We start from the raw sequence: 11,904 nt of genomic DNA on the forward strand, positions 1-11,904 counted from the left end.
GACGTGCTCAGTTTGAGAAAAATGATCCAATGTCAAAGAGTTGAAGGTGTTGACTTCAAATTAGGATCTGCTGGTAATGTCTTGGTGCCAGATCCCACAGGACACCTTGAGAGGTTTGTGGAGTCCATGACTTGATGGGTTGGGACAGATGAAGAGAGGAGGGGGCCAGGCCAGCAGTGTGCCAGTGCATGCCCACTTCTCTCTGTGTGTTGCAGATGCGAGTAGACTTTTGGTACTGTGCCATTCTTGTGTCTCCGGAAACATAGCGGACTCTCCCTGGTGAAGTGCAAAGCGCCAACAGAGTACTCTAAAGGTGCCCATACACTAGTAAGATTTATCTTCAGATCTGGCTGGTTGGAACAAAAACATGGTTATGGATGAGTGACAGTTTGTCAGGTTTCCAGCATTTCCAAGCAAATGGTCAACTGTCATCTGCTCTGTTCCATAACCATGTTTTTGTTCCAACCAGCCAGATCTGAAGATAAATCTGCGTGTGTATGGCCACCTTTACTCTGTAACCACTTTTTAATTAAACAAAACAATACACACCCCCTTCCAAATCATATGCTCTCTTTTTAACACATTAGGGTATGCACCCATTATAAATGCGACACTGCGTAGAGATCTGTATATTTGCACACATACACACTGCTCACCCTTTCACGTAAAGAAGGTGCTGTACAGTAGCCAGTAATTACCTGAAATCTGAATCTCCTCCAACCTGAACACACAAATCCTGACTGCACGCCCTGTGAGTCACTGAGTCACTACATGCGGCGGGTGCAGCACCGGAGTGTGGTCAGTGGCAGGTCTAGAACACACACATGCATTTTAGCTGTATAATGTTACTAACAAGAAAACGATCAGCTGACACCAGCTAATTGCCAAATACACCACCTGCCAAGGAGAACACAACTAGGTGTGCTACACAATTATTACCCATTATCCTAAATATTACCTAGAGGTTATTATTCTAAATATTACATGGAGGGTGAGGATTAAAAGTAATTTGTAAGTTAATTATTGTTTACAAATGTAATTACAAGTTAATGAAACTGTAGGCAGCCTGCACTTAGGCCCTTACTCAGATCTGATCGCAGTACAAATTCATTCTCAAAATGGGCAAAACCATGTTCACTGCAGGTGGGGCAGATGTAACATGTGCAGAGAGAGTTAGATTTGGGTGGGGTGTGTTCAAACTGAAATATAAATTGCAGTGTAAAAATAATACAGCCGGTATTTACCCTGCACAGAAACAAAATAACTCACCCAAATCGAACTCTCTCTATGGGCGGGATGTATCGCCTGCCCTTCGCCGCCTGTCCGCCGCGATGCCAGCGCATATCTACTAACATATGCGGCTGGCATTGCGGTGTGGTGACGGAAGCCTCCCGCGATACCTGTAATGTGGTGTGCGGGGGGGGGGGTCTCCATCACCTCCTGAGTGTCTCCTCCCCCCTGCAGCCAGAAGGATGTCCGGCTGCGTTGCTAGGGGGAGGAAGGGTTTACCTTCTGGGTAAGGTAAGCCAGAGGGAGGGGGAGAGGGGGGTCGGCGGAGGCGGCTGGTTGGCATCGGGCTGGTGTCGGGCGGCGATAGAAGCCAATAGGCTTCTATAGGGTATTGCCACCCAAAGGTGGCGATACCCTGCCCTGCGGTAACGTATGCGGTACATATGAAAATGCAGTAAAATGGGGGGTTTACCACATTTTCAGCTTAGTACATCCCGCCCTATACATGTTACATCTGCCCCCCTGCAGTGCACATGGCGTTGCCCATTTCGAGAACAAATTTGTACTGTGATCAGATCTGAAAAACCATCTATTTGGGAAATCTCTGTTCTTGTCTGTGAAAGTCCCTAATGGGGGAATGTATTTTATTCATACCCCGTTCACACCAGCCTAAATTCCCGGGTTGGGTCTGGGAACAACCTGCGACTAGCGCTGGTGTTAAAGGTTCCTGTGCCAAATTCCCGGATAAATTTGCAGAGATTTCAACCTTGCTAGCTAACAGTGTTACTGGCTGTGAAAGGGCCCAACCCAGCTTCCCAGCTTCTGGGGGAGGGCAGGATTGCCACCGGGGCTCTCCATATTCAAGACAACGGTGACGGGGATCATCCTCCCTAAAAGGGTCTTCAGCCCTGTTATAGCGCTGTGCTGGGAAAGGAGCTGCCGAAACCTGAATTTGCCGCTGTGGGAAGCCGCTAGGTAACTACTGAGTAAAGTTCTACCCTGCGCCAATCCCACGGCGGCCCCGCCAGCATCATCCCACTCACACCACCTCCCGCCACCTGCCCATAGGCAAACGCAGGGGGGGAGATCCGTTTGCCCGGAAACCCCCTCCTCTTGTCAAGTGTCTCAAATTATGACACTAGTAATAATGGTCATGTAATGGTAGGTGGAATGAGTTTCACCTTCACCATGGCCCTGCACAGTATTTCCAACATAAAAATACCACTCATGTCAATAGATGCACATGCACATCCCTCCCAGGTCCTAGTGTCTCCATGTTTCTCCTCCAACTGCGTCCCACCCCTCCTGGTACTCACACTAGTTCCGCCACCTTTCCTGGACCACTGTGAATCCTGCCCACAACTGACACCACCCACCCCCTTCCCGCAGCAGCCACTGCCAGGTACACAGCAGCTCTGATATTCTCACCTGACAGCAGACTCTCTTTTTATTAAGTAAAGTCCTAATTTTTACCTGGAGGAGCCCCTTCACTGCTTGATGTCTGGGGCAATTGTCTCTGCTGTCTTGCTGTGGGAGTTTTACCAGGGCCTTAATGGTGGCCATGGAAAGCATTAAACCAGCAAATTGTTAATGAATCTGTAACATAACTGGTAGCTGGTGGACCTTCCAGGTGAATGATTAGTCTGAATAAAGACTCAGCAGACAAAGACTCAGTCACTTTGCACCAGTGGTGGCTACTGCAGTCTGGTAACTCATTTAACACAGGAGGTTACTAGAGTCACTGAAGTCTGACACTGAGATTGCAGAAGCTTCACGGACAGGATTAAGATGGATTATACCCTTCTGTATTCTGAAGCCAGGGATTGCGATTTAGCTAGTTGCGATCAGGAGTTCATTGCTCTGGCCCTGAATGAATGACCAGAGAGAACTTAGATAGGAGTTGCAGGTTACTGATTGGTTGCTGGTGTCACCTGACATAAGGAGCACTCTTACTGGAGCAATGCAGTCATCTGACATGCTCCAACATGGCCACAACCATGCATCTGTTCTCAAACAGGGACAAGCAGGAAATCCTGTCCTGCAGGTCAAGTGGCAAAGGAAAGTCACTTGACAAATGATTTAGAACAGGCTTGTCCAACCTGCGGCCCTCCAGATGTGCTAAAACTACACATCCCAGCATGCCTTGCCACAATTTGGCTATTAGGGAATGCTAGAATGATGGCAATGCATGCTGGGATGTGTAGTTTTAGCACATCTGGAGGGCCGCAGGTTGGACATGCCTGATTTAGAACATGAGCAGTCCTGACAGATGCTCTTGTAAATCCCCCCCCCCCCATTCCCCCTCCCACCCCTACTTCAAAGAGACCAGATAAGCATTAAAAACAAGAAGCAAACCATTTTTAACAACACATTATTTTCAATTACAGTATAGGAGAACCCTAGTTTTGAGCAGTGAGCAGACCTATTTAACACACACTTTTTACTTCAAGTGTTAAATCCCAACAAATGTGCACAAACAAACATTGTAGTATATCTATTATTGTCCTCACAGAAAAAAAAAGCGATGCCTTTAGACACCATGATTAACTGTGAAAACAACATTCTTGATCTTTTACGAGACATTCCAGTACTTTCTACAAACATAGCTCTGGGCCTTTTCAGTCAGCCCAGGTTATTCCGTAACTGAAAGAATAGTGTCGTCTGAAGATTTATTGTTAATAGTTATATCTTTACTAGCTTTATCATTGTAGTCACTGTGATGGGTTGTCCTACTTCACCCAACTGGCTTGGCCGGTTTTCAGAAGGGTACCTGGAGATTCTTGGGCTAAGCATTGGGTTGTTTCTTTATGAGATTAGATCAATATTTGCTGGGGAAACCGTTTTCTACAACACTTCTATTGTACTTTCCCTTCGTGGAACAGATCAATCACGTACAGAGACAACTGAATTGTGCCGGTTACTGCCTACACTCTATTTGCATGTTTTAGCAGCAAAACCTGAAGCACTACAAACAGTCTATTACACATCCAATCCCCCACCACCGCCCCACCACCGCCACGCCACCGCAGATTCACGTATCAGGGAAATACACCACAGATGGAGACTTCAGTGGCTGCAAGGGAAAAGGCAGCGACAAAAAGTCACCAGCGACATTGTCTACATCAGGCATGTCCAACGTTGGCCCTCCAGATGTTTTGAAACTACACATCCCAGCATGCTTTGCAATAGTTTTAGCATTCTCTAATAGCAAAACTGTGGCAAAGCATGCTGGGATGTGTAGTTTCACAACATCTGGAGGGCCAACGTTGGACATGCCTGGTCTACATCGTCAGTCAATAGAGTGCTACCATTCGGTCAACGTAGACAACATATCGACATGGTAAAATGGTCCACACAGGAAAAAAATCAACATGAGGTTTTTTGAACTTTTTCGTACTTTAAAATCCATGTGTTCTGAAGCATTTCTGGTTCAACCTTTTGCGTCGTTCTTTCCTCATGTTGACGTTGTGTGTGTTGACCTTTTGGGTTGACGACACACTGTTGACCCTGTGATCCACACAAACACACACGTCTATCTTCTGATTGTCGTTTTAATGATTGTTGAACTGATGGACAAAGTTATGGCTGTCCGATCTGCGAACCTCTTACTCTTACGTTCTAAAAAAGAAACCAATCTGATTCGGTCTATCATTTCTCTATTGCATCCTAGGAGATGATAGACATTATCTGATTGGTTTCTCTGGGCAACAGCATCTAGCTAAAAGGGGGGGGGGATCCATTTGCAGCCTTGCACGTGGATGGGATTTTACTTGTGTGGGGCGGCGTTTACCTGAGCAGGTCTGAATCGGGCCCGTCGTTCAGAGTTTTAAAAAAAAGTTGCCGTCTTAACTCTTAACAGCATTGTAGGCCCTGGGCAAAGCAATTCCCTGGGGCAGCTACACACCCACTGCCAGGAACCAAGTACAGAAAAATCTAAACTTATCCCTCCCTGCAGTGCTACGCTGTCTCTCTACATCCTTTTATACAGTAAATGGATGTCAATGCTCTGATTGGTGGATAGTTCCTGCTGCCCACCAATCAGAATGCAGCCATTTACTGTCTGGCTGCAGGCTGAAAGGCAAGTAGTGACTGTGGCTCTGATTGTGTGACCACCACCCTCCTCCTGCTCCAAGAATTGAGGGGCCCTATACCTTTATGTTATGCTGGCCTGAAGTCACCTACGAAGGTGGATTTCAATGAGCCGATGTCCCCTTAAGGGAGCCAGCAACTGTACTGTTTAGTATTTGGCACAGAATGAGCCGGTGACAAGCAATCATAGGTTAATCCTCATTATCAGATTGGTAGTCCGCCAGTACAGAGTCCAACATTAAAATCTCTCAGCTGTCTGAGCACTTAGCAACCAGCCAGCAATTAGCCTGGATAACAATGCCGCTGACATGTTTCCTACACAAACGCTGCTGCACAGAGGGACCGGCGATGGGAGGAGGCCAGGGTTTCTGGAATGCTTTCAGAACTTTGACACATAGGAACAACCTCCTCAGTAAGGGCCCCCAGATGCCACCTGTATGGTGCTTTGCTTTGCTGAGCACCCAATAAAATTCTCATGTACATATTTGACATATCCAACAGCCTATCAAACCTAAGGGTTCCCTACATCAGGCCTTCGGCCCTCCAGCTGTTGTGAAACTACACATCCCAGCATGCCCTGCAACAGTTGTAGCATGGCCACATAGCAAAACTGTCACAAGGCATGCTGGGATGTGTAGTTCCACAACAGCTGGAGGGCCGAAGGTTCCCCATCCCTGCCCTATATAATACTGCAATTGTGGGGCTTATTATATTTGCAGACGTTCCGCCCGCGTACCCATGGGAATGCCCAGAATTTTCAGGTGGATGCCAATGGAATGCTGGGCATTCCGATAGGCGACACACGGCCCCACTGCCATCCACCCCCGGCCTGCCCTGCTCCCTGCAATGGCTGGGCGTCTATGCATGTCGCCAAAACCTTTTGCAAAGTGGATTTGCACATGCTCATAAAAGCACACAGTCCCGATTACCGCGGGAACATCACGGTTTTCGGGGACATTCCTGCGTTCCTCCTGCATCCGGCAGTGTCCCGCGGCAGGGGAGGACCCCCTGTCAGCTGCTGAGCAGCAGTGAATAAACAGCATCTATTCCCGCAGCCAGGAGGGCTGGGAGCATGGCCAGACTCTCACAGAGCCTCTGGGTCATGCCCCCACAGCGTCAAAATGGGGGCCCAGGCCTTGTGGAAGACACAATTATAGGCCACGACCCCTTTCCATGTAGCCACGCCCCTAATTGCGACCCGTGTCCCTCTTCAGGGAATTTCAAAGTTGGGAGGTATGTAAAAGACCAGGCCCATGTGCAGTCTCTCAACCATCGGAACAGAGCTAAATTCGCCCCGTTCTGAAGAAATCAGAATAACCCAGAATACGCATATTCCCACATGCGCAAACCCCAAACATCAGCCCGGGTATCGAATTCGACCAGAACCGAGCAGATCTGAATCACCCCAGGGAGAGATGCAATATGAAGTTGTTCCAAAAACCCTGCACCAAGACCTACAAGCGGCATTTGCTGGTTTACGTATGTTGTAATAATAGGTATGTGTGGAGTTTGTATATTCTCCCCGTGCTTGGGTGGGTTTCCTCCTGGCACTCCGGTTTCCTCCATAAAAATCTACTGGTAGGTTAATTGGCTCCCAACAAAATTAACCCTAGAATGTCTGTGTGCGCGTGTACATGTGGTAGGGAATATAGAGTGTAAGCTCCACTGGGGCAGGGACTGAATGAGTGGCGGGCTGCATTAAAACCACATGCAGCGCTATGAAATTTGCAGCGCTGTGAGTGGACCAGAATAAGGTCCTTAGGGTCAGAAGTATCAAGCTTTAAAAGTGATAAAATGGAGAGTGATAAACAACCAGCCAATCAGCTCCTGTCTGACATGTTACAGGCTGGGTTTGAAAAATAACAGGAAGCTGCTGATTGGCTGGTTGCTTATCACTCTCCATTTTATCACTTTTGAAGCTTGATACATCTTGCCCAAAATCTTAATCCTATAGACTGCAATGAAATTTAATTTGACATTTCATCCTGGTGGCCGAGCTGCTCCTGGAGTGTCCAGCAGTGTCTTCTGGGTCCCAGTGGTCCCTGTCACTTCTAGGACAGACCCAGTGGTGCATTTCAAATGAGTGCAGTGTGCACGGTGGGCCCATACCGCACACGCTGCTCCCATTTCTAAATACTTACCCTCCGTAGTACAGTGACGGAGGCTGCAGAAATCTCCGCCATTTTTCCGGCAATCTGCGCATGTGCAATGGAGCTGAGCGCTTTAGTACCCTGAATAGTTTGTAAGCTTGCGAGCAGGGCCCTCCTACATTTTGACTGTCTGTAAATACCCTGTTTTGTTGTATCACTGTCTTCTATTGTAAAGCGCAACGGAATATGCTGCGCTTTATAAGAAACTGTTAATAAATAAATAATAGCACATGAATAATGTGCACACGCACACATACATTTCCTCTACACCCAAAATCCTCTCCCCTACGCGGCGGTCTGTTTAGCAGCCCACAGATCCGTATCATAGACAGTTGTAGGTGCGATAACAATCAGCGATTCATCAGGAACAACCGTTTCTTCATCATGGCATCAGGATAGGGGCAAAGGGCTATTTTTATTTCACCTCTGATCATCTCTAGCAGTGTCAGCAAAGGAACTGGATTTCTCAAAGGGAGTTTATTTCCAGAATGCTGCTCCGGTGCCTTCAGGGTTATTTGTTATTACATAGAAGTACATTAATGGAGAAAGAGAGACAGAGCCAAATATAGTCCTCTCTCTTTAGTGACTCACTCTCCTGTGTATCATTAGCAACTTACAGCAAAGCTCCGCTTCCACTTATCCATGTAGTACTTCTCAGCTCAGGGAGCATTGGGGAGACTTGTTTGTTAACCGTTAAACAAAAAAACTGCGACCAACTAATGCATGGCAGCTGCAGAGCGGTTATATGCGTATTGGTGCATTTTGGTTTATTTATTGTTTTGCTCTCACTTTTTGAAGCAAACAGTACTCATGGTGTAAAGGCCCCACACACTACTGCAAGTTCTCAGATGGGAGAAGTCACATGTGATGCCCTTCGTACGGCCCACCAGCTTCCCAGGCAGCAGGATCGGAGACGATACACTGTATGCAGACATTTTGTATAGGATGGATCGTATAAGATGCCTGCGATCTCCGGCTCTCATCCAATGTGCATGGGACTGCGGAGATAAAACACATATGATTTAAAACTTTTCAGTCAATTTCTCATCCCATTCCTGCCTCACTGACAGCAGCACATCTGCCTCACTGACAGCAGCACATCCCTGCCTCACTGACAGCAGCACATCCCTGCCTCACTGACAGCGGCACATCCCCGCCTCACTGACAGCGGCACATCCCCCCCTCACTGACAGCAGCACCTTCCTGCCTCACTGACAGCAGCACATCCCCCCCCTCACTGACAACAGCACATCTGCCTCACTGGCAGCAGCACATCCCCGCATCACTGACAGCAGCACATCCCTCCCTCACTGACAGCAGCACATCCTGCCTCACTGACAGCAGCCCATCCCCGCCTCACTGACAGCAGCACATCCCCACCTCACTGACAGCTGCACATCCCCGCCTCACTGACAGCAGCACATCCCTACCTCACTGACAGCAGCACATCCCTACCTCACTGACAGCAGCACATCCCTCCCTCACTGACAGCGGCACATCCCCACCTCACTGACAGCAGCACCTTCCCGCCTCACTGACAGCAGCACCTTCCCGCCTCACTGACAGCAGCACATCCCCCTTCACTCACAGCAGCACATCCCCACCTCACTGACAGCTGCACATCCCTGCCTCACTGACAGCAGCACATCCCCTGCCTCACTGACAGCAGCACATCCCCGCCTCACTGACAGCAGCACCTTCCTGCCTCACTGACAGCAGCACATCTCCACCTCACTGACAGCAGCACCTTCCCGCCTCACTGACAGCAGCACATCCCTCCCTCACTGACAGCAGCACCTTCCCACCTCACTGACAGCAGCACATCCCCACCTCACTGACAGCAGCACATCCCTGCCTCACTGACAGCAGCACATCCCCGCCTCACTGACAGCAGCACATCCCCGCCTCACTGAGAGCAGCACCTTCCCCGCCTCACTGACAGCAGCACATCCCTGCCTCACTGACAGCAGCACATCCCCGCCTCACTGACAGCAGCACCTTCCCGTCTCACTGACAGCAGCACATCTCCTGCCTCACTGACAGAAGCACCCTCCCGGCCTCACTGACAGCAGCACTTTCCCGCCTTACTGACAGCAGCACATCCCCACCTCACTGACATCAATGCATCTCTGCCTCACTGACAGCAGCACTTTCCCACCTTACTGACAGCAGCACATCCCCACCTCACTGACAGCAATGCATCCCTGCCTCACTGACAGCAGCACATCCCTGCCTCACTGACAGCAGCAGAACATCCCCGTCTCACTGACAGCAGCAGCACATCCCCTCCTCACTGACAGCAGCACATCTCGAAACACTGACAGCAGCACATCTATGTCCCTGTTTGAAAAAAATACACATTTCTGACTGAGAAACTTCAACTATTTTAATTACTTATACATGTTACTGACTTAAATTAATTCAGCCTATTTTGAACTGAACAGTATTTTTCTCCAGTTGTTCTGTATCAGCTTCGCCCTATAGTGTCACAACAGAATCCATTTTATAATATAAGATATAGACACCACTATTACGTATAGAACACACACACACACACACATATATAGATATATATAGATATATATCTATATATCTATATATATATATATATATATATATATATAGATATTAAATGCCATATCCAATCCTGTTTTGTCTGATCACAGATTGAATGTAAAATGACTAATAAGTGACACAGTATAACGGTTTGTACCATTGCTGTAATACAAGTAAATCACAACTATACTCCAGACTGATCCACAGAAGCAGGACCGTAGAAGAACCTCTACTTAGGTGTTTCCAAGAGGGCGGAAGGAGATGACGGCCAGCCCTGCAGCCAAACATTAAAAGCCAGGGAGGAGACAATGTGCTCTGCAAGGGGGAACTAATAGGCATCAGCTCTTATCATTTAATTGCCCCTCTCCATAGAAGCAGATTTCCCACAGTCCTCTGCGCTTTCTGGAGAGGTTCTGCTGATTTTCACATCACTTAACTCACATTCTCTCTTTTTTTTTTCTTTTCTATTTTAGAGAATTCCTGGTCCGGGAACGTATGATCCGACAAGACAGCTACTGAAACAACCACCCACAGTTGCCAAAATGGGTCGAATGCACGGCCTATTCTTCCGTAATTCATTTGACTTTTAAATTGTGAATCACATAACATAATTAGAGATCTGCTTCCTTCTGCTAAATGGATTCTGTTTGCAAAATGCTGCGGCACGATGTATACACCAGTCAGCAGCTGCGAGCAGCTGTTGGCAAGGGCCTCACACTGTCCCCAATATCATCATGCACTCGGCTGGCACACTGCCCTCCTGATACATCCCGGAGCAGGGTTGCCTACTTTCTGGCTGCCCGCTCCCTCCCCCCCCTGGGAACAGGAGGAGGACCGCTGATGGGGCGGCACCTGGCGGATCATCCAGAGTGGGGGCGTGGTCAAGACAATTGCCTACGCCCTCACCGTGCAATGCCGGTATTTCAGGCATTGCACAGCAAGGGGGAGGGCTAAACATACGCGATTTGCATCATTTTCTCCCACTGATCCCCCTGCCGAGGGGGGTTGCAGGAGACTGGCCACATTCTAGGAGGCTTGCCCCCCTTTCTTGGGGGCTGGGAGGGGGACCCGATTTCCGGGACCCTCCCGGCCATTCAGGGAGGGTAGGCAACCCTGTCCTGGAGGCTCTAGAAATTCGACGAGGAAGATTTGCCAAGTTTCCAGGAGCCGGTTGCCACTCACCGCCACCCACTACCTGAGCAAAAGTCTGTGGTCTGGGTCATTATTGTCCCAACTGCTGCTTCAGAATGCTGGTAATCATGGTATTGTGTAGTGGGGTGGTGACCACAATGCTGCCGTTACCGCATCTCGCCCTCCCGCCCGCCCACTCTCTCTTAAGCTGAGCCGACATGACGGCCCCCCCTCCCGGAGGAGACAGCTAGGAAGTCGTTAATTATAGAATACCCTGGAATGCGCACAGTAAAAATATTTCTTTACAGTTTATCTTCTTAACGCTTTATGACGCCAACATCATTCATGCAATGTTTCCATTTGTCTCCTATAATAGTGATTGGCTTGTTCTTATATATGTCTTAATTAAATAAATAATATAAGTGATGGGACATCATCTTTGTGTTTATTATGTATTTTATTACATATGTCACAGACACATTTGTACATTTATAATTAAGGCATAAGATTTCTCCTTGAAGTTGACATCAGTGTCTGTGGCCCTTTTTAGGATATTTACTGTAAGAACAAGTTTTACAGCGAGTAACAAGCTTTGTGGCTCCACGAAAACACTGGAGCACCACCGGAAACTGGAAAGGTGTTGTAATATTTTGCATGGAAATGATGCAGGTGAGAACTGGTGATATATCAGGAACTGTAACCTATAGCAACCAACCAGATTCCATACCTCCCAACATGACCCATTCCA

General features: G+C 48.1%; 1 protein-coding gene across 1 annotated transcript in view; it reads left to right on the forward strand.

The window, feature by feature from the left end:
• STPG4 (sperm-tail PG-rich repeat containing 4) overlaps nt 1–10,877 on the forward strand; it is a 46,031-nt gene extending 35,154 nt beyond the window's left edge. The window contains exon 8 of the mRNA XM_083174844.1: nt 10,499–10,877. Within this exon, the coding sequence (XP_083030970.1) occupies nt 10,499–10,615 (117 nt within the window). The 3' untranslated portion in view covers nt 10,616–10,877. The remainder of the gene's footprint in view (nt 1–10,498) is intronic.
• The last annotated feature ends 1,027 nt before the right edge of the window (nt 10,878–11,904 follow it).

The sequence above is a fragment of the Crinia signifera genome, chromosome 3, assembly GCF_055691185.1.
Source record: "Crinia signifera chromosome 3, ASM5569118v1, whole genome shotgun sequence".
In the NCBI taxonomy this organism is placed as follows: Eukaryota; Metazoa; Chordata; class Amphibia; order Anura; family Myobatrachidae; genus Crinia; species Crinia signifera.